The sequence below is a fragment of the Ammospiza caudacuta genome, chromosome Z (assembly GCF_027887145.1).
Source record: "Ammospiza caudacuta isolate bAmmCau1 chromosome Z, bAmmCau1.pri, whole genome shotgun sequence".
Lineage (NCBI taxonomy): Eukaryota > Metazoa > Chordata > Aves > Passeriformes > Passerellidae > Ammospiza > Ammospiza caudacuta.
In genome coordinates this window covers 76,619,858-76,643,229 of record NC_080632.1, presented here as the reverse complement: position 1 = coordinate 76,643,229, position 23,372 = coordinate 76,619,858, and the positions used below count along the sequence as shown (strand labels likewise).

At 40.4% G+C, this 23,372-nt stretch overlaps 1 protein-coding gene across 2 annotated transcripts in view; it reads left to right on the top strand.

Annotated features, from left to right (window-relative positions):
- RAI14 (retinoic acid induced 14) overlaps positions 1 to 23,372 on the top strand; it is an 85,546-nt gene that overhangs the window by 5,658 nt on the left and 56,516 nt on the right. For both annotated transcript variants that reach the window (XM_058824496.1, XM_058824494.1), the window contains exon 2: positions 4,810 to 4,901. In XM_058824496.1, the coding sequence (XP_058680479.1) occupies positions 4,866 to 4,901 (36 nt within the window). In that variant the 5' untranslated portion in view covers positions 4,810 to 4,865. The remainder of the gene's footprint in view (positions 1 to 4,809; positions 4,902 to 23,372) is intronic.

Sequence of the window (23,372 nt, the reverse complement as noted above, 5' to 3'; positions counted from 1 at the left end):
GTCTTTATAGGTAACACTGAGTTTATAAAATTCTGTTCCATTTGTCTTTTCCTATGATAGCAGGGTGGGTTACTCAAGATGGAAAAACTGAGTTGTGCTGATAAAGAGCAGGGAAATGTTCCTGTAGCTTTTGGTCGCATCATACATGCTTCTCTGATTTGGCCTGAGAAATGGAAGAATATGCTCAGCTGGATGGAAGTAGGAAGTAGTCTGGGGAGGTGGAGTTTGGGTGGATTATTGTTTTTTAGGGCAGAGTGGGCTTGCTGTATTTATGTGGGAGCAGCCAGAGAGGCTGAGCAATGGCTAATGCCTCCAGGCAGGACTGTGTCTTTGGCCACGTTAAGGAGTAGCTTGGGTTGGAGCACATTCTTGGTGTTGTGTAGGTCAGGGAAGCTCAGGGATGTGAAGCATTTGTGAAGTTGGATGCTGAAGGTGATCAGCAGAAGGGATGCATTAGCGTGGATGCCTCTGGCAGCTTTGCAGTGCTGGCTGGTGCTAGGCTGTGCTTCTGGGTCAGAGCTGGGCTTGTGGCTTAGAAAGTGATCATCCACAGGGTAAATGATGGTGCGCTTTGGGGGAAGATGCTTCTGGGGCCCCTTATTTTCCCTGTGAGAGTAGGTGTAGTCACACAAAGGAGGACGTAAGTGTATAGCAGCAGGAGAACTCTTCCACACTCCAGACTCTTTTTTCGTTTCCCCCACACCTCCACGTGTGTTGCCAGATCTTGCCTAGAGTCTGTAAATCTTTACTGTGACCTTTCAAGGTTGAAAAAGTGGTTTTGGAGTGTTTTTGGGAGGGGAAGTGGAAATTAGTTGAAACATTAATCATGCTTTACTGTGAAGGACCTCTGTGTGAGATGGAGGCTTCTCAGGGTGTTCTGAAAAAGGTGTAAGAGTTTTGAGACCTAAATTAATTGAATTCAGCATTTATCAGTGAGAAGTGACTCATTAGTATGAACACTGTGTGTAATATAAGGTTTTACTGTAAACTTCCAGTCTTGCTTAGGGAAACTAAGTCTTTTCCTTGTTGCATCACTGGATTTTGGCCCTCTCAAGGAGTTAATTGTAACATTGTTTGAAAGGCCTTGCTCTGATTTTAATCCAATTTATTGAAATGGAAAAAAATGTCAATGTTGTTGTTTACTGTGGTTTGCACAAATCTCACTATAAATCAGCGGGGAAGATTATCCTAATCTGTTTCCTACATTTAAACCTAAATATTGCATTGTGTATTAAAGCACAGTTGCAATGAAATTATTGAGGCCAAAGATTGCCACCACTTCAATGTCTCTTGTTCTAGCTAGATAGGTTTACCACCTACCTAAAGATGTTTTTTGTGGCTTGTATTCCTCAGGACTGTTTCTTGACATTAAGCTAAAGGAAGATGATAGAGGACCAGATATTTAATTTTGGAGATAATGGTTAAAAGCACGTGATCAGCATTAGCTGTTGAGAATCCCTGGAGTTAAGCACTTATCTGCTGCTAACTTGCTGCAGCTATAAAATGACAGCACTCAGTATTTATTACCACAATGGTTTTGAAAGCAGAGAAATGCCACTATTAATAGAGATTGCTTCTTGTAAATACCTGTGATTCATTGCAGAAATATTGTTTTGAAGTGTCTTGATGCTCCCTGGTGAATTTCTAGTAGTCACTTCCTATCTTGTAAAACAGGAGAGTAATTTTAGTGGCGCTTCCTTTATCCCCCCTCGGGCAAGTGAACAGTTGTCATAAAGCTCCACCGAATCAGGATGCTGACCTCCTTTTCCATAAATTCCAATAACTACACCCTTTGAGAGGGGACTTCCTCCTTTAAACAGTGACAAGAAAAGGCAGCCCTCACCACTTCATGCATTTTTATCTCTACAGTGGAAGGATTATGGGCATTATGATGCACAAACTGTAATCTGAATGTTTGTGTTTAACTATATCATATGGAAAAAATACAGATGTGAAAAGCACACTAAGCTTGGGAATGCTGTTTTAGTGTTCTTGAGCATGCTTTTTAAATTATGCTGAGGATTTGACTTTGACATTCAGTGTATAAAATGTGCTTTTTCCTTTCTCACAAGAGGGAGAGTAATGTATTAGGAGTGCTTGCAAAACTTGTTAATTAGACTCTCCTACAGGTTCCTCAGAGGAGAGGGTCCAGCTTTGCAGCTGCTCCGTGTACCTACAAGGAGTTTTCATCTCTCCCACAGCCTTGTAGTTGAGCACTTTGTCTTCCTTGGGAGCTATAATAAATCTTTTGTCCATAGGAGCCAAAAATGCTGAGGGGTTGGGAAGGGGTAAGACAGCCTACAGCAGACAACTCTTTGGCAATCTGGATGTGAGGAAAGATTTCTTGTTTTCAATTCCCTTTGCACGGGATTTATTTATACTTCATTAACCAGTCCAATTAAGCAGTTTACTTTTTTTAGTCAAAGTATATTTAAGTTATAAAATACGAAGTCCTGTTAAGTTTTGCATTTTCAGAGATATTGTATAATGCTTCATGCCTTTAAAGTTCCTTTACATTGTTCCTTTTTTTTTTTCATAAAATTTGGGGGTTGTTTGGTTTGGTTTGATTTGTTGTTTGTTTATTTGTTTGTTTGTTTGTTTTGGGGTTTTTTTTGCTGGTGTGGTATGTAAAGAAAGCCAGGTGAGTAATGGAATTTGTCTTGTCTGTACCCTGGCATTTGCAGTTCTCATCAGCCTTGATGTTACTGGAGGATAATTTAGATGATTATTGGGCTCTTGCTGAGGTTCAGGCTCCTTTCCAGTGCGGGTTATGATAGCTGTAATTTAAAAACTTTCTCAAAAGTTTGGGTAGGTGTAGCAGAAACAAAGTGGTATGCTTCTCTCAAAGCAATCTGAAATAATTCCTTTTTATTTGATTGTACAGTTATTATATTTTAATTTTTTTTTACTATTTTACAAATACTCCTTTCCATCCAGGAAAAAGCTAAGAAATTTTCACCTAGGTCAGGCAGTGAAAAGGTTCTGCAAAATCTATTTTCCGTTTTTCTTTTTGCCTACTAAAGAATTAAACAAAACACCGCAAACCCATTCTCCTTGTGATTAAATGCAAGAATTTTGAATGAAACCCCTTATATTCATATACCTGGATGCAGTCAGGGATCTGACATGACTTGAAAATGACTGCATAATTAGACTTAGAGTAATTTAATTCAATTTAATGATTTTTTAACAACTTGCAGAATTAGCCCATTCAGATTACCTACTGCTACCTACTGAAAAGGTGTAGCCTGTGGGAAATGTGTTTGTGTGTATTTAATATATGGGATTTTTGTTTGGTTGGTTGGTTTTTTTTTTTTAAGAAATGTACTTGAGTTTTGAGTTTGTCTTAAATCACTCTCAGATAAGTAAGGGGTTGAACTAAATAACATGTTTACTTAGCACTGATTGCTATTCCTGAATGGTAGTTAGGACTGTATTTTGTGGAAGCATTCATATGCATATATATTCCACTAACAGTGTGCTGTGTAGTTGGATTTTTAAAACTCATGGTAGAGTTATCATGTAGAGCATAGCAACTTGCCTTTAGTAATGAGATGTACTTTTATGAAATAGCTGAATCTCACTTTGGTTATCAAACTGTAATCTACTCGTTCTGAAGAGTGATGTGAAACATACTGACCCTGCGTAACCTATTTGATTTTATGCTTCAGTCCCTATTTCAATTATTTATTTATCTGACTAGACTTTTAAAACTTTTTCTACTTTTTTTTTTTCCTAGGGTGGAGAGAGGAAGTTTATACAGCTGAACATCCTTAACTTTAAACTGTTCCTTCAGAAAGAATTTGTATAGCAGCTAAAACTTGTAGATGAAAGCAACTAACTATTTCAGCAACCATACCGTAAAACTAGAAATGTGGAACATTTTTATCTAGATGCATTTGCTAATCCAGATGTTGCTCTCTCATTATGATTTTCTGCTGTGCTCTAGGAAAAAGCACATTGCCATGCTGCTTTAATGTGCTTTCACCATTATGTTGGCTTGACAACGTGTGGCATCATTGAAGCTTTCTGTAGGAAACTTTGCTCTAGACACCCACATTCCTCTGTGAGAGTTTGCAGCTTGTCTGTTAGGTTAGCTTTGTATGTTTGTTCAACTGCTGCTTTCCTTCATGTGGAAGGGAGGAAGGGGGAACACGACTGTGATAATGCACTGCCAAGTTTCAAGCAGCTATGGCTCTTAAAGACCCACATACAGTTCCCCCCTTATGGGGAAGAATCCAAAACAATTCTTCCAGCAATAACCTCTGTCTTGTTCAGATGATTCTGTCTGCTGTGTTGTGTCAAGCTGTCCTAGTATACTGTGTCCAGCAAGGTAGAAGTACAATTTAGAGTTTGGTTAGTGGTTGTACTTGTGCATAGAATAATGGTGATACTTCTGCTGCCCAGTGCAGACCCATGGTGGTAGGATGGCAGCGTTTTAATGAATGACTTTGCATAATCCATTATTACAAATGGCTGTCCTGGTGATAATGGGCAGTGGTCAGAGCAATCTGTTCATGTATGAACCTGTTGCTGATCTAATTATGTGGAGGTGTAGTTAATATAACATGATATACAGCTTAGGTTTTGGTGAACATTTGTTCTGTTGTTCAGCGGTCAGATTTAGGCTTATTTCCAAGTTTAGAGATACAGTTAGAAAGGTTCGCTTAAGTGACTGTTAATCTTTTTTAGAGCTTGAGGGCTAAATCCTCAAAGACTGATAGGGGTATGCAAATTCGATTGTGACTTGCCTGCCAGTGAACTGAATGGTATCAAGTTGGAATCTTACTTTCTTTCTTTTTTGTTTAGATATTGAAGAAGAATAAAAAGCTCCTCAAAGGTTTGGAAGGTTGAATGTGATCAGCATGAAGAGCTTAAAAGCAAAGTTCAGGAAGAGTGACGTAAGTACTTCTGCTATGTTTGACTGCTGGTTTTCATGCTGGAAACAAGTTCTTCACTCCCACCTTGATAAGCTTGTAGGTTAATGAATTACAGAGAAGAAAGCACAAAGGCAACAGCTGAGTACAGTATGCAGTAGGCTGTTTCTATTTGTAGAGCCATTATCTGTTATGCAAATTAACAGTTTTACTACTTTGGTCCCCATAGCTGAATCATACACGTCTGTGGGGTCTGCAGCACTTCTGTTAGATTGTGCTAGTGCCCAGATTGGAACTTTATTCTAGTTTTAGGGCTAAGCCTCATAAGGACTTTACTACCCAATCATATTTCTGTTTAAACCTAATACAGTTCCTATCAGTGTTTGAGCACTTAACTAATGTCTCCCCAGTCTGTGGCAGGGTTTCTTTGTCAGCAAGAATACAGGAACCAGCTGAGCAGTTAGGGCAGCTGTGGTTTATCAGTTCTAGTACGACAGGAGGGATGGATATGAGGCTTGAGCAGTGGGGAAGGAAGACATAAATGTGGAGGTCCTCAGAAGAATCTCCAGAACAGCATTTAGAGAGACGTTAGGCTGCACAAAATCTTGCTTGTTGTAGAAGTATTGGTGGATACCCAAACTTTGACATGTATAGTAAGCAATACTTCCCTTGGAGCAGTGGAACTAGACAGTCTAGTCCTGTTCTTGTCCTACTAATCATCCTAGGTTTTTGTGTCACTAGTAAGAAGTCTGTGAAATAGGTGAGTTTATTTAACTGACTTTCCAGATGTCATGTCGAATTTGTAACAGATATTCATGATCCGTGGAGAATGTAGTGTTTCAATCTTCATCTTAATTTTCTTGTGCCCTTTTGAAAGAGGTGATGTATTGTTTGCCATTGCCGGATTTGCCTGGGGTCCTGGGGCAGCCGTGTTGGATGAAGATGCTTACATGTGAAAATGGAGTGTCTTAAGAAGCTTTGGTGCTCCGGAGTAAAGTTACACAGTGCACTCAGTGTGTGTTTTGATGTAAAGATGGTCTCACAGCACACCATTAGAGTAATGTGTCTTCAGCCAGCCTGTAGTGCACATCAGTAGCAGAAGAAGGTAGCGTTGTTGTTATGGTGCGACCTGCAGATGTGCTGGCTACTGCTCAGAAAGAATTTTGGGCTGTGGATTAGCATTTTGTGCAGCTGCTGAATTGGTGTCATTGCAGCAGCACTGGTGGATGGTTTGCTCCTTCAGTTTAGCAAGAGGCATTTCTTAAAAGACTGCCTCTCTAAGCAAAAATGAACCTTTGCTGTCTAGAATATCTAGAATATTCCAGAAATATTTTAATTTTGGGTGCAGAGGGAAGCACTTTTCACTACTTAAGCAGTATTTGATTTTGCTGGTCACCAGACTGAGTCAGCCAGTGGCACAGTATCTCGTGCCACTTCACAGCAAATAAAAATAATATCACAAATCTCTGGTGTCCCATCTCACTGAACTTGCCTTTCAGTTTAGAACTGCTAGAGTTCTGTGGTCAGACTTTTTTGCTCCTGTTCCAATGAGCAGCAGGAATTGCTGTTTTGAGTTCACCCACACCACTAAAACTTTTAATAGGCATCTGCTTGGGTAACGAGGGCGGTCTGCTGGCTAATACATGAACACACTTGGAAGTTAGGTGTGCCCATGTGTTAGTATGACTTCATCCACACTTAAATGCTGCTTGGCTGGGCTGCTGCTCTAGAGCAAAGGCTAAGTGACACGTGTGATGAAACCAGACCTTGTTGTAGGAGTTCAGCCACTGTCATAAATTGCGCTGGTTCACTTATTCCTCACTTATCTAGCCCTGATAACTGGTGTATGCCTCTCCCCAAAATCAAGGGCAGTCTGAATGTAATTGCTGTTTTGATACTACTGCTGTCTACTGGCTGGAGACAAGGTTGACCGCAAAGGATTTTTCAGATACCTAAAATTTAGATAGGCATCTCTAAGAGCACAAGTCTAAATCCATGACAGTCTGGTTTCCTCTGTTTTGAAGCCAAGCCTTAAGGGCATAATTCAAGGCAACCAACAGGAGCTGTCCTATATTTTGTGCAAGATAAGCAAGGAAAATTCTCTTCAGTTTCCAGAAGCTGCTCTTTTGAGGGGGAGAAAAAGGATGTCTTTTTAATGGGAAGTATTTGGTTGTATTTTGTCTCATCTTTATAAGATGTGGTAATTTCTCTTGGATTTTGGGAATGAGGGTAAAGTTAGAAGGGTTGCTGAGAGTTTTCTCATTGCTCTCTAAAAGAAATCTTTAATGTATTGTGTTTTAGAACCGAAGATATCTTAGGGTAAGGAAGAGTACCCTTGTCTTAATCTCATTGTTAGCATTAAAAAATAGGGAGTGGGATGAGTAGGAGGTAAGTCTTCAAGATGTGCATGAGAAACAGGAATTGCAAACACTTCTCCAGCAGTAGGGCAGATAACACAAAACTCTCTACTGGAATGAAGACTACAAAGGAAATTTCACTAATGTATTGAAGCTCTCCAGTCTTTCCTGCAGTGGCTGAATTAAAAATGAGTATAACTGCTGATATTCAAGTATATTTCTTGGTATCCCTGCCAGAAGGCATTGCTTTGGTGCTCAAATGATGCCAGTCTTGATGCTTGTGAAAGAAATGACCCTGCTCCCTCTTTTTCCACGTCTGCTCTTGTCATTTTGAGGGTATCTGACCCTGCAGTGAGCTAGGTCAAGGACAAGAACTGATGGGAAAATACTTTATGGGGTGAATGTCAGATGAGTAACTTTGTGCTCTGTGTTACTGTAGGATCAGCCTTGGGAGAAATTGTGGAAGTGGGAGGAACTGCAGGACATCCCTTTCTCCAGTTGTTGTTTGGTTTAGTTCTGTTGTCAGGTCACACCCTGAGAATACTGGCGCAGAAAGCGCAAGGGTGGGCATGCCAACAGAAGAGTTGCAGGAATACACAAGTAAATAAGGCTGCTAATTTAAATATTTAGCAGGATTGATATAGTCCACAGCTGAGAGGTGACAGTATGACTCATAGATGAAGGGAGACTCCTCACTTCATACTTTTGCTGTATCCCTGTATTTCACCTGATTTACTGTTTGTGAATCCAGCCCCATTAACTGGAGAATCCTTTGTCCTTGACACACTTAATCGCTGTGAAATCCTTCCTGGGGGTGACTGTTGCCATGTGAACACGTGTGTTTGGAGAGAAGGAATGAGATTTATCGCCTTGTCACAAATGACTATTGTCAAAGCATGATGTGTAGTCACAGGAGGATGCTTGTAGACTGGGAATCTGTGAACAGGGTGCCTGGGTGGGAGCAAATGCCAAGACTGGAAGCTAAGGAGTGGTTGTGCACACTTAAAGAATGTGTAGACAACAGAAACCACAATCATGTCTTGACAAAGCAGCAAGTCTCTTCTGTCTGAGAAGCTGTATTTTCTCTACTCTCCTCATCTCTTGCTTCTCATTATCAAACTCAAAACCTACCATTAAACACATAAAAGCTAAAGGGATGGCCATTTTAATTGTTGCTGGAGGCTATCACATGTAGCGCTTGAAAAGGTTGCCATAGTAATAGCAGGAGCTATCACTTCAGACCTGAATTTGTTTATACACAGTCCATAGTTTATTCACACAGTGGAGAATGAATGTCTCTGCCCAGTAAGAGAGAAGTTCTTCATAGTTTCTGCTTAGAAAAACAAATTTTGAAAAATTACTATTAAAATATTACTGCTGTCTTATTAGGCCTCTAATACTGGAGATTGTAGTGTTTTCTGTAGTAACTAGTCAGTTTGTGGCCTGACTTCAAAAGCGTCTAGAACCTTAAACAGTGGAAAAGTGGATTTTCATATGTGTGAAGATTTAGCCTGTCTAAACATGTTTTGCCTGTTTCTTAAATATGACAAGGTGCTCATCAACATTTTCAGGCACCTACATATTTAAGTATCTAGCTCTTGATACTAGGATGATGTAATTACATAAGTGGTTTATTCAGGTAGACTGGCTTTTAACCATGTTCTTGGTTACTCTAGAAAAGGCATATTGTGTGAAGGCTCTGATGGTTTGGATTGTTTTCACTGTCTTAAGTGTGTGGGCAAAAGCTGAAAAGCTTTAGGACCCTTTTCTGTGAGTATTGAAGATCATCTGAAAAACACATACTGCAATTTGACAGAAACCAGTTTTTTTCTAAAAAGCTATCTTGTTGAATGGACAAGAAGATTTGTCTCCAAATACCCTCAATAATAATAATAATTAAAATTGTAGAGTGTTCTTTAACACTGAAAATTGACTGTGCAGTTCTCCAAAAATGTACTTAATGTCAGAAGCAGATCCAAGACAGGCTGGGATTCCCCAATGCTAATTACCAGCTTTAACTTCTGGTATTTCTGGAAATGCCTGTATGTTGTACTATTTATTACATGGGTGTTGAGAAGTTTGTCGTTCTAATTAAAATTTCTGCTTTTTGGCCTTTGCTGTAGTCATTGTTCCATAAATCTCAAAATGATGAAGAAGTTAGGTATGTTGTAGTGTAAAATCTTAGTCTTAATCTAGACACTATGCTAATTAAATCTTGGCATTTCATTTTAATGCCAAATGTTTGAAGTAGTGAGTTTACATTTAGCAATTTTTAAAGTATAAAAAGCTAACCTGCTTGGTGTTTGGAATGGAAAGACTGCTGGGTTACATTCAATTAAAATCTGTGTTCTCGTGTGTTCTAGGCTGAATGTGTGCGAGAACAAAACTTGGGTGAGGCAACTTGAAAAGTAATAAAGCAGGATCTCCTGCAAACAGCTATTAAATTGCTCTGTCCACTGAAAGCTACAGTTAACCCAAAAGGGAGCATGGGATTCAAATTTGCAGTATCTGCTTTGTACATAGGTACTTTCAGGGTAATTGTGACAAAAAATCACCACATGCTGTGTTATCTCTGGCAAAAAAAGTGAAATGGCTGTGTTGCTTGACTGTTGTCCACAATTATTTAGAAAATGAACTACTGAAGCTTGCTTTTACTTCAGTATCCTGCTTTTGTTGTGTGTTGGATTGAATCAGGCTGAAACACATCATCATGACTGTAGCTTTTGCTCAGTTTACTGTTCTTCAATGGTAATCTTTGATTCCACCTATACAGCATGTGATGGAGGGTTGATCTCTGGAACACACAGATTGCCCTCAACCAGTTCTTCATGGGAATGGAAAATTGAACCTCCTTTCCCTCTTGAAATGAGTGCTGTGGTTCCTGATTGTCCCTTCCCCTGTTAGGAGTCAAGAGTTTTACTTTCCACCCCATATTCTGCTATTTGGCTTCATACCTCCAGTTCTGAGCATACACTCTGCTCTACTCAGCTTGCTCTGCTTTATCCAGGAAAGAAATTAAACCTGTTCTGAGTATATTAGAGTAAGAACTGCTGGTTCCAGTCAATTCAGGGTGAACCTTTTGCCATCAGGGCACGTATTTTCTTTATTGTTCACAATAGGAATGTCCTCAGAGTACATATAAAATTATTTTATTCAGGTGAACTGTAATTCTGGCGTGCAGGAGCCCTCTGTGAGGGGGCCAATATCAGCCCAGAAGTTATGCAGCATCTCTTTTAATGGTGAAAAGAAAATGTAATGGAGAAGACAAGCAAAGACTGACAAATAAGGGTGTGGGAAAACAGAAGGGAAGCAAGAAGGTCTGAAAGGGAGAAGAAAGGAGGGATAGTTGAAGGGTCAGAGTTACTATTTTGGTAACTGTTCCGGGAGAAGAAGCAACTGGGCTGCTGTGGGTTGCCTGTTGATCATCTGTCTCTGGATGGGAAAGTATGAGGAGTGTTTAAGGCTAAATAACTTGCAGATATTCTGTAAACCACCTGCAGCATCTCCAAATGTTTAAGACAGAAAGGAGAGGGAATTGGTTAAATGAGAACTGTGCTATGGTGTTTGGAATTACAGTAGACAAACCTGAGTTTACTTTGAATAAACACATGGTTATTTCCTTAAACAGGATTATGAAATGGGAGTGAGTAGGAAGAAGAAAGGCAAATTGGCATATACAGACTGGAGAAAACTAGTATTTTTGAATCTATTGGTAACAAGAAAGGAATCTTTTTGTGTAGAAACATTTCTTTTGTGTCCCTTTAAAGAGAGCACAAAAGTTCAAAGGCCTTCCAACTTTGGAAGAGTTGGGAAAAAAGCATTTGTAATTTTTTCATTTATTTGTTTATCTTTAGTAAGATTTAAATGTAAAGTAAAATAAATTTGAAAATTTTAAATGAGCAATCTGCGTGTCCTTACTGTGGTACACTATATCCCCTCTTCCTTTTTGGCGCTGCTCGTGCCTGATCTGATATGAAGTTGTCTGTTAAAACTCATGTGGAGGAGAGGATTTTAAAGAATGGCTCAGTCTTTGTGTTTGAAGGCTTTTGCCTTGTCTTTTGTTGTTAGTGAAGACAGTTTGCTGTGAATATCTGCTGTAATACCATCTAGTGAATATAACACCCGTACACTTTATTTTAGTGGAGATTTGAGCCTTTTCATTCTGTGCTTATATTTTGGTAGACTGTGAATGGTACAAGCAGACAACAAATGTTAAGAAGTGAGTCAGACTGAAAGATGTGTATTAAATATCTTATTCCAGCAATGAATTCTAGTGCTATTCTTCAAGAAGCTGTTCTGATTGTGTGTAGTCCAGGAAAATATCCAGGATTAGGGACATGTCAAGCCCTTTTTTGCTTCCTTGCACATTGTCACATTGAGGTGTGCTGAATATACATCTCATACATGCTTTGACTATCTGTGAAGGTAAAGCATAGAGTGGAATCACTGTGTCAGTGGCCATTCTTCCCTGGAAATGGGAAGTCTGTGTATGGGACATGTGTAGTTGTTCTGATATCTGAAAACCTGTTTAATGAGCCATTTTGCCTATTTCAAGACCTGAATGATCTGGGCAAAGCTGCAGCCTAAAGCTTTTAAAAGTCCTGTTAACATTGAGCTGGCAAAAGCCATCACAGTGGAATGAATCTTTTAACTACAGCTTCAGGATGTCTTAATTTCTTCGACTCACAGTTCATATTCACGTTTATTGTTACTGGAGGTACTATCTTTTCCAGTATTTGGGCTGCTATGTGGACTCCATATTTACCTTGAAGTATTTTGAGGTAGAAGACTCTCTAAGTAGTGCTTTTATTCCACATGACACCAGCGCTACTTTCTACTGTCTGGATTTTGAGAGGTGGCATAGTATTATTAGCAAAACATAATGTGAAACTGGCTATTTTTACTCTTCTATAGCTGTCTGAGGACTCTCATTCCCTAGATAGGCTGAATGTGATTGTCTCAGATGAAATACACAGCTAACTGTCCAGAACACTTGCATTGACTTGATTGTAATGATAGAAGCAAAGGTATTTTAATAACTTTGCAAATGATGTGGTTGCCGATGTGTATGTATGTGCCTGACATACCCTGTGTGGCTCAGTTCATGGGTGCATACCTCTCCTCTTTCATCTTTGCTTCTTTGCTGTGTGTGGTGGAAACTTCTTAGGAATCTTGCCAGCTTGGGTAACCTGTCTGGTTATCCAGAGCCTGAAACAGGGCCCTTTGAAGTCAGAAGAAAGACTTCAGTCTGCTTGAAAGAGCATTGAATCAAGAATGAAAACCAAAGTGCTGGTTCCATGGACGCGCATGGCCAGCTCCAGTGAGGGATGGATTTCCCCTCAGTGAAGCATTGAAATACATTTGGGTGTTGAAAGTGCTGAGATGGGCATATTATCCAACAGTGGCTTCTTTCTGGGGTCTAGAGGAGGTTGAGTTTCTGTTCTTTTCCTCCAGCTTTTTTTTTTTCTTTGAGGGATGGTTGCTTATGGCTTGATGCGATTCTGTTTGACAGGAGCAATGGCAAACCACTACATCTAGTTTCAGTCTACCCTCCTTTAGTTTAAAACCATTATCCTTTGTCTTATTGCCCCAAGTCTGGAGAAAAAATTCCTCTCCATTATTTACTAGCTGCCTTAAAGTATGAAAAGGCCACAGTAAGCTATTCTGGAGCCTTCTCCAGGCTCAGCAACCTCATCTCCCTCACCTTGTCCTCAAAGGAGATGTGCGTCCCCTTTGATCTCCAGCAGGTCCCTGTGGTTCCTGTGCTGGGAGCCCAGGGCTGGATGCAGGGCTCCAGGTGGGTCTCAGCAGAGCAGAGCAGAGGGGCAGAATCCCCTCCCTGCCCTGCTGCCCACGGGGCTCTGGGTGCAGCCCAGGACACGTTTGGCTCTCTGGGCTGGGAGTGCCATGGCTGGGCCATGTGCAGCCTCTCACCCACAGCACCCCCAAGCCCTTCTGGGCACGGCTGCTCTGGGGCTGCTCATGCCCAGCCTGGGCTGGCACCAGGGGCTGTCCCGACCCTGGTGGAACGCCAGCGCTTGTCCTTCTTAACGCCATGAAGTTCCCACAGACCTGCTTCTTGAGCTTGTCTAGGCCCATCTGGATGGCATCAGTCAAACACATCTCTTGGCATGGTGTTATCTGTAAGTTTGCTGAGAGTGCACTGGATCGCACTGGCTGTGTCACAAATGGAGACACTGAGCAGTACTGGTCCCAACACAGACCTCTGAGGGACACCACTCATCACTGATCCCCATCTGGACATTCAAACATTGGTGACTGCTTCCTGGATGTGGCCATCCAGCCAGTTCATTGTCCACCAGACAGTCCATATGTATCCAGCTGAGCGAGCAGGACTTCGGGAGAGGCCGTGTGTTGATGACACATTATTGATTATTTCTGTGTGCTTATCAGGAGAAGAAGCAGGACCCTTTTCTTTACTTCCTTCACTGTGGCTAAGGGAACCTGAGTAGTATACTGTGGGCTTATGCCTTACATTGTTGAGAAAGACTACAAGTTCAAACTGTCTTGGAGTGTGTTACTGGCACAGTAACAGCATACTTAAGGACGGAATTCTTGTGGATTTCGTTTTGACCACCCAGTTGTATTCCTGTCCCACTTGGTAAAAACAGCCTGTTGCTGTCTAATTTTGCTGGATTTGTCTCACAGCTGTCTCCAGTCCTGTGTCAAAGTGTGATAAATGCAGCAGGCAGCAGGTGTGCATCCCTGCAGCCCTGGTGTTGCAAATGGGGCTGTGCGTGTGAAGTGCTGCACAGCAAGAAGCTGCCCTAGGCTTCGTGTTGGGCAGCAGTTTTTTTTTTTTTCCAGTAGTGAATACCACTTCTTAATGCATATGTTGTTTGCTTGTAAACTTGGAGTTGCTCAGTGTGTTTTGGTTTTGTTTCTTGTAGTGTAGGTTCCTTGTGTGCAAGCCAGGTCTCGCTTCAGCTGGATTGCTGTGCTGGTTATTTACCATGTTGTGCACTCAAGAGGAAGGTTGTGTTTCCATGTGTTTGTGAGGAGCATTAGCTCAGATTAATGTATGTCACAGCAAAAAGGTCTTGAGAGTTTCCAGCGGTGATGCACTGCAGCTATCTCCGTTTGCTCAGATGATGGTAAGATGCATAAGATCAGATGTAGGCTGTTGGTTTTTTATGTTTGTGAGTAATTTTGCTTTCCTTAGAGGGTCATTTAAGGAAAGAAATGTAATTTGTGTTAATTTATATTGTTTTCTAAACTGTGATATAGTGAATGGGATGGGACAAGCATGAGCAGTGTGTGGGGAAAATGGATATAGCTAAGTTTCTTCTATTGAAGGGTGGCCACTGGTTTCTGTTGAAATGCTTGGGATTTTGGGATAATACATAATAATAATATATGGTATGGTTTTTTTCTCATTTTTATGTGTGATGCTTGCTCAGTCATTACACATGAGGTGGTAAATACCAAAGTTTCTTTATTATTTTCTTCTTTTAATTTAGGCTAGCTGGGGGAGCATGGACACTCCTCTGGCCATAGAAGCTTGTCCCCCAACTCTTCTCATTCACCGTGTCTTTGCATAGTTTTGGGCAAATGAGCAGCTATGAGTGCTGTTTCACCCTGTAAAACACACAGTATCTGTGTCATTTAGCCACGCAGTGTTGAAGGGAGGGCACCCAGTCCAATTTGAGAATTTCTGATGCAAAATGGAAGAACATGAAGTAAGTGTTCTTCAGAGACCAGGAAGGCAAGTTTAGCAAATTAACTTCTAGCTGAAATGTACTTGTCATTTTCAGTGTGTTTCTTCTGCTAGTATAGGAATGTAATTATTATGCCCTGGAACTCCGTACAAGGGAGTTTCCATGCCTGGAATTTAGATTTATAATCTGCTTCCTCCCACTTCCAAACCCAAAGTATCATGATACCTTTAGATGAAGATCAAGTCACTTTATGATTTATTCTTGAAATGCTAAGTTACCTGTTTGCTGCAGTGGTGACTGTGATTATGTCCTTTAAGCTCGCAAGAAAAAAGCCTGCTATCTAGAAAGTGTGCCTAAATACTACTTAATGACAAATATCTTCCTGCTCTCTGGCAGTAGCAATTCTTCCACTCATTTTCCTCTCCTGTCTCCTGGGTAACTCCGATAGGTTTATTAACTGTGGCTGGGGCAGAATTTTAGTTTTTTTAAACTTATGTTTCTGTTTTTGACATTGTTAGTTTTTCTGATATTTGGTTCCCTTCCTCCCACCCTCCACTGGCCTGTAAATTACTTTAGCAGTGCTCAGCATCTTCAGTTTTTTGAAAGTAGGATTGTTTCAGCTCTATACACAAGGCAAACACAATTAGAAAATTTCATCCTTTGACATAAGAAAAACAACCTTGTACGTGGTACATGTACTGAAGGTGTCTGTAAACAAACTTAGTGTAATCTCATGGGGCTGGGGGGAATGGACATTGTAAATCTTGCCATTGGAATTTATTTAAGCTGCTAGTTGAAAATCATGAGAACTGCCAATGCAGTGCAGTAAAGGATGGAAAGGTCAGGAGACTGGAAAAAAGGCTCAACCCCTCATCTTTCAATGCAATTTTTTGCAGCCTTGTGCAGGAGCTTATTATCCCACTTTCACACCTTAAAAATAAGGGAGAACTGTTGAAAAATATTTCAATGGGGTAATTGTTGTGGATAGAATAGTAGTTCTGCAGTGCTCAAATACTGTGGAAACATTTGAACTGTGTAAATTCCCTTTAAGGAGAGACAAGCAGCTTCTACCACACCCAGACTAACAACTTTCAGAGCTCTGCATAGCTTGGGTCTCATCAGACTCTTCTGACTTTGGTATGTCAGCTAGCTATCGTGACCAAGAAAAACCAAACTCTGCCTCCTGTTTAAAATCTGTTGGTATTTAGTCTTGCACACTGCTGGATTTCAGACCTGCTTTGCAGGGCACTTGAGTTTGTCCCAAATGTGTGCAATAGGACTGCATGAGGGTTCCATCAGTAAGATTCAGAGGGGTGACTTTAAGTATAGAAGCTGTAAATGTCCTTGATGATAGTCTCCTTTAATAGTCCCTGATGATAGTCTCCTCTTTCTGAGAAGCTGAGACCTGTGTTTATGGTGACAAGGTGCTGAGGACTTTGTAGGATCACATCTTTTACATTTTAGTAGTTCAGTTGTATGATTACTCACAGTTTTGTCAATGCATGATCATACTCTGACCTAGACCATGTCCCCTCCTGCCTTCAGTGTGTGTGTGTGTGATTTTGGATGAATTGTCAGTTTTCACACACAGCTGAAATGCATCTTCTTTTCAAGTATGTTTGAGTAATCCATAGTGATTAAGCGAAACAAGTAGGAAAGAATGTGATCTCGCTATATGCCACGATTGTAATGACCCCTCTTTGCAATAAATCAGCTGTTTGTCAGAAGACTCATGTCTACATAAGCACACGACATTGCTGCAGACAGGAAGTGCCCTAGTCTGTTGACCTTGTCTCCCAGGGAAAATCAAAAGTTCTCATTAAATTAAAAAAAAAAATAACAAAACCAAGAAAAACTCCCCCAACTTGTCTTAGTAGAAGATGAAGGCAATAATATGTATAACCTCTTTCTTTTCTGTTGTTTATGGATGTGCAATCTGATATTTAAATTGCTTTTAAAACCTTTTTAATGCAGCTGAAAGGAGTGAGGTCAGATATATTTTCTTAGGGTTATATTACACTCCACAAGGGTGAACAGGAAATGGTTTAAAGGAATGCCAAGAAGCCCCTATTCCCTAACCAATTTCCTTGTTTTTTCTTAACCAGCTTTATTTCATATTGCATGCTTCAGCTGCTGTGAGCTTTTCTGGGTTGAGTATAGGGGCAGGTTTCAGTGTGTTCTTAAGTTACATCACCCAAGTTCCTTTGCCTGCATTTTAAAGAAGAAAACTGTCTGGATTCTAAGTACAACTGTATACAGACTAAATGTGGTGAAACAGAGATCTTGCTTTGTGCATTTCTGATCTGTTAGAAATGGTAGGTGTGCTGTCTCATTGACACTGCTAATGTTAAAAGAATATTCATTACAATTTCCAATTATTACCGCTGTCCTCAGGAATTTGCATATGAATTTATGCAGTACAATCCCCATTTATTGACTTTATTTCTTGAATTCTTATTCTTCTGTTTCTAGATAGGTTTTCTTCAAAGCAGCCTTTTCTTTTTGTCATCAAGTCTGAGTTTAGAAATTTGAAAGAAACTTCCATATTGCCAAATCCATGCTCTTACAAACTATCAACAACCTGTGCCCAAAAAAACCAAAACCCAAAGCAAAGCAAAAAAAAAAAAAAAAAAACAAAAAAAACAAAACAAAACAAAAAAAAAACCATAAAAAACCCAAATCTAGATTTAAGTGTTTCTGTATCATACACTAACTGAAATATTTAAAGACCATTTGTCTCTTCGCTGGTTTTGCTTGTCACCTAGAATATCCAGTTAAGTAACACAAAGGAACCCCTTGTAGAAAATAAATTTTGGAAGGAGGTATTTCAAAGAGCTGTGAGGGATGTAGCTTGTTTTGTGGAGTGATCTGCACGCAGCATGAGCTTGGGCTTCCTGCTATTCATAGGTGAGGCAAGTCCCTTCCTCTGTGGGGAAGGTTACTTGCTCTAGAGTAAGTCACTGCTTTTTGAGGCTTTGAGCAGAAGCAGTGAAGGCTCTCTTAACACCTGTTTTCTGATCTAAAAGCTCACAGATGTTTTCATACCTGACCTGTCTGATTCTAGGAGTGCATTTAGTGGTTGCTTAATAGGGCAAATATTGAAAACATTCACGATGTTTACCAGAATGCTGCCACAATGAACATGCAAGACTAGACCAGAAATGTTCGAAATTCCTTCACAGAATGTGTGTGATGTGTGTGTTTTTATAGTCTTGACTCTTCACAAGTCATTTCAAACACATGCACATTAAGTGTAAGTTTCAAAACTAACCTACTGCTGATCTTAAAATGTCCTTAAATAGTCACATTAGACATTATCCTGGGCTTTTTCAAGCTTGGATATCAACCCAGGATGTCTAAAGTATGACAAAACTAGATAAGCTGACCAATAGTGTTGGTACATGACCAGGAGTTTAAACGCACTAATCTCCAGCTCCTGTCCTATTAGGAATATGCAGTTGTAGCTTCTGGACACTGTGATTTGGCTTCCCAGGGTTCAGCAGCTTTGCTGACCACCAGGATTCGGTGATCTCTTGAAACAGTGTTTACAGAAGTCAGAAATATTTGCACAACAGTAATTTTTAAAAAGGACTAGGAGTTGTGGTTATGAAATCCATCACCCATAACAATAATTAACACTAATGGTTGTGTAGAAGGCAAGTAGTATGCTAAGAATCTACAACTGGGACTGAGTGCCTGCTACGTGAGATCAAAACCATGGTTGTTGAATAATGTAGCTTATTAAACATAGGGACAAGACCTTAAAATGTAATTAGAGGGTCTTCTGTAGTCTTTCTGACATTTGTAATTCTAGACTTCGTTAGTTTTTCCATGCAATTAATCCTTATCAAATGTGTGATTTGTTGCACCTTGGGTTTGTAAGGCAAGATTCAAAATTATAGATCTTCCAGTGTTACATCCCTTGCTCACCCTGCATTTCTGGTCAGTTTTCTGTTTGGTTTTGGGCCCTTTTGGTAGGGGAAGACACCAACAGAGAAGACTGCAAATGGTAATTTTTCTTTCTACTTCAGGAGTACTCTGGCAAAGTTCCCTTGAGACCTTTGCTGGATCTTTACCATTACTTGCTTCCTGCATGAGTGGAGAGGTCACTTTGGTCTCTCTTTTTGGGAAAAGGGTTAAGGCATTTGAGATTGCCTGCCGTTGCTGAGCCCTGGAGAAAAGTTCTTGGTTGGAAGCAAAACAAACAGAAAAACTAAAGGAAAAGAGAGTATGTCTATGGGCATGGAGTCTGACTTTTATTTGAAATAGAAAAATAGAAGCTTGCACTGACATGAATCATCATCATCCATGTTCTGTTCCTTGTTTTCTCTTCAGCTGATAGTGGGTGGGGTTCAAAAGTATTTCAAGTTAAACTAACTTCAGAAGACACCAATTTGGGATTGCATTACCATCGGCCTGGGCCTCCATTGTCCTCCTGCAGCTTTGAGGATCTTTTTGGCGTTTCTTCATGTGGGTTTTTCACACTGCCCTTGAGGCATTGTGCTTACCAACAGATCTTAGTTGTTGTTGCTGCTATAATGAAAAGCATTGCTGCTAAGCTGTGCCTTCTTCCCTCTTTCCATATCCTTTTGCTGTTCCCTGCGAGCTTATTGTGTGTGTGTGTGTGTGTGTCTGTGCCACAGAAACCTCGTACTGGGCCAGGATCTTGCTATGCTTAGTGCTGTTATTTTTATCTTCCCTCTTGCCTTTCCAGTTTGAGGGGTTCTTCTTTTATGAGGTTTTGTTCTAAAATGAAAGCCGCATTTCCCACTTACAAAGTACCAAATGCAGATGGTCATACCTTAAAAGATACAAGATACAAAAGATACACACTATGCTTGTTTGTGGAGCAGCGGGTAAAACGTGATTTGTGCTACGCAGACATGCCAAACATTAATAAATTCCAATCACCCAAGTCGATGAAAGACACACATTATCTGTTTCTGGCAAGAATTATATTGCATCTAATTAGGGCCAACTTTAGAACATAGCATTTCATGAGGAAAGTTAATTACAATGCCTTTAGTCTTTGTTACAAGAAAGCAGTGGTGGGGAAAATCAGCAGTTGACGTTAATTTGTGTTCTCTTACTTAATCAGTCTTTTAGCATGTAAGCTTGTCAGGGCTGCCATGCACAGCAATTTTTTGGGAAGAATGTAACTTCAGCTGACGAGAATGACAGAGAATCTCGTTTCCAGTAGTAGAAAGCAGTGTTGTGTTCATGCAGTTCTCCCTCCTCAATGGCTCAGTATAGAGAGTGCTTTTAAGGGAGTTAATCAACTAATTTCTTTTGTGTGCAAAGTGAGGGTTGGAGTTGCTGCCATTGGTGTTAAAAAGTACCAAACGCATTCTATTTGTCATCTCTCTCACCTTCCTTCTTGGTCCCCTAATTTAAATTTCCTTTCTGAGCAAAGCAAGTCTCCCTGATTGATGTTGTAACTATGACCAGGTTCCCTGCAGAAGTTGTAAGAAAGTAAGGTTACCACTTAGGAAACATCTTATGAGCGTTTACAGTTTTTCTTGGGATTGGACAGAATCAGTCTTAGATACCTTAGATTTCACAAGGTCCTTTGTGAGAAGCAGAACTAGTGAAGTGTGGCTTCCCTGCATGGTTGTTTTGTAGTTCTCCACATTATCACAGTACCTGTGGTTTTTCACTCTGGCCTTCAGTGTCTGCCTTTTCTGCTCTTTTTCTGACCTCTGTGCAGAGGCAGCTCTGTCCCATCACTCTCTCCTGGGTCCCCCATGTCCCTGCCAGGCATCACACAGTGTCTGCTGGGGCTGTTCCACATTACTGAAGCAGGTAGTGCAGGTAGCTCTTTGGCATTTCACAGGTCAAACATAACAGCTAAGCTCGTGCTGCAGCCTTCAGTGGAAGCACAGTATTGTTCTTGTCAATATAAATTTCAGTTTTTCATGAAACTTGCATGAGTATTTATCTTGGAGACTTCTTTCTAGATTTTGGTAATCTTGGAGTAGGTATACTGGTATAGAATGATTGCATAAATCTTTAGGAGGCTGGGGTGGGGGAGGAAATGGTGCCAAATTAAATTTTATTTCTAGAGGAGCAATTCTGGAACAAGAATAGGACCCTCAAACCTGTATTGCTGAGTTTGCTAAAACCAGCTTTATCAAAGGATGAATGTTTCTTTTGGTCATAAAGTAGTGCTAACAGAAAGCTGCCAGCTGGGACCTGTTTCTAAAGCTGACAATTTATATTCAAGTACAGGGATGTGATTTCTTTCTGTGCTAAATAAACTTTTTAGGAGATCTGAACCCAACTGTAAAATAGTTGGAATTATGAAAGTAATGTTGCACTGAATTTTTTTTTAATTAAAGCTACCTAACGTGACTGTTCTGGAGACTGTCTTTCTTTTGTCAAGCATCTGGCTGTCCTTGCAATTTGAGAATAGTTAAGTTTGGAGTTTTTTTCCCTAGTGCTTTGTGCAATGGCACTTTCAACCCTGACGGAAATGTTAGGATAAACTGAACTCTGACACTCATCTGCCTGCGCTGTTTCTAATAAAAGAAGTAGACCTCTGCCTTTTTGCAACATTACAATATTTTTTTCATACCTGATATCGTGTACGTTATGCTGATAGGTGTAACCTGTTGTCAAAGAAGAGTCATACTTTGTCACTCTCACTGTTTTGAGAATGTCAATGACAGAACTTGCATCCTGTTTTTGCTGCTTCTATACTGTTTATTCAAACAAGAAATTAAAGAGAATAAGGTATTTTGTCTTTATCATAATTGTGCTTGGTTGTATGATACAAATTTTCCAGCTTCACTTTCAAAGGTTATTGAGTCTCACATGTCTGAGAATGCATATGCAGGAATGCTGTCTGCCTGGTGCCTGCTCTCTCCAGGTTGCTGCCTCCTCCATTCTGTCAGGGTAGCAGAGGTTTTAGGGGAGGAGGCTACTGTGATGCCTTGTTTCAGGAGATGTTGCCTAAAAACTGGCAGTCATTAAATAATTTCCATGCAAAATCTGCATTTTCTGTATGGGAGATACATACAGCTGTCTCAGGAGCTCTTCCCATGAGCCTGTTACCTGGGCAGGGTGCTGTAGCCTAGTGAACAGTGAAAATGTGTTACTGTGATAGCAAATCTGTCTGACAGGTTCTTGTATCTCAGACAAAATGCAAGTGAGGGTTGGACAAATCCTGCAGCACAGGTTCTGTGGAGCTTGGAAGCTGCTCCACAGATGCTCTTTCTGTGAGAATAAACTCTTTATGGTCTTTTTTGACTTTGCTTGGCTTCTCCTCTTTCTTCTGAGACCAGCAAGCCCCACTGTAGGGTATTGATATCACACAGATCTGATGACTTTCATAATCTTTCTTAAGCACACATGTGAATCTAAGTGCAAAAAAGGATTGTTTGGAGTAGATGAACCAAAACAGTGGGATTAGTTTATTAAGACAATGAGATTTTGCCCTCTTCTGTGGGGCATTGTTGGGACTTGTAGCAAAATGCATCAAACCACAGTCTTCGTAGCTGTGAGGAGTATAATACATAGCTGTGATACCATCTCATTTGAGCTGTACTGTTTCTGCTTGGGGTGTTTCAGTAGTGCAGTTGTTTTGTGAGCCTGGGATGCTCTCTGGAAGGATACAGAGCAAGTGATTGCCCGTTGAATCATCTGTGGCAGAGCAAAGACTGCAGCAGGAAAGTATGTTCAGAAGGCAAATCTTGAAAACTTGTATTCCATGGTAAAAGCGGGACTTTGCAATGCTGCCCTTTGTAAAACACAAGCAGCCTGCAAAGACCTGACTGCACAGATTTCTTTTTCCTTCATTGCTTGTAAGCTGGGTTGGGTTTGTAAGAAAAAGCTCTGGTTCCCATTGTCATCTGAAATATGAACTCTGCTTTACATTCCTGACCTGTAACAGAGCTATTTCAAAACCATGCTTTTTCTACTCCAAAACAGCATGTGTTGAATTATAATGGCTCATCCTGCAATGCAGACATTTTAATTTTCAACAGGCATGAACGTCTGCAAGGAGGTGAAAGTTCAGGGTGTGGGGGGAAGGCTAACTCAGAAAATATGAACAGAAATATGTTCCATTCCCAACCCTCTGTTCTTTAGAGCATTCTCACCAGAAGAAATTAAAACCAGAAAGAATTTTAAAACGATTTTTATCTTGAGAAGAACATGATGCCTGTTTGAGGTTTGGAATGTGAGTCAAGAATAAAAAGCCATCTTGTTTTTGTGTACGACTTCACAGTTGTACACGGTTTAGATGGTGGGGGGAAAATACACCTTTCAAGTTTAAAAATTGTTCTGTAATTATGCGTAATATGCAAAGGTAACTGACTGTCTTGCTTAGCCTTCATAGTTGGGCCTGTGGGAAGGGAAACCTTCTGCAGGCAGTGTTCTCCTTTGTAAACACTTGACATTCTTCACACCTTGTAAAGCATGTTGTCTGCAAGTTGCGTTGGTTAACTTTGGCTCCTGAA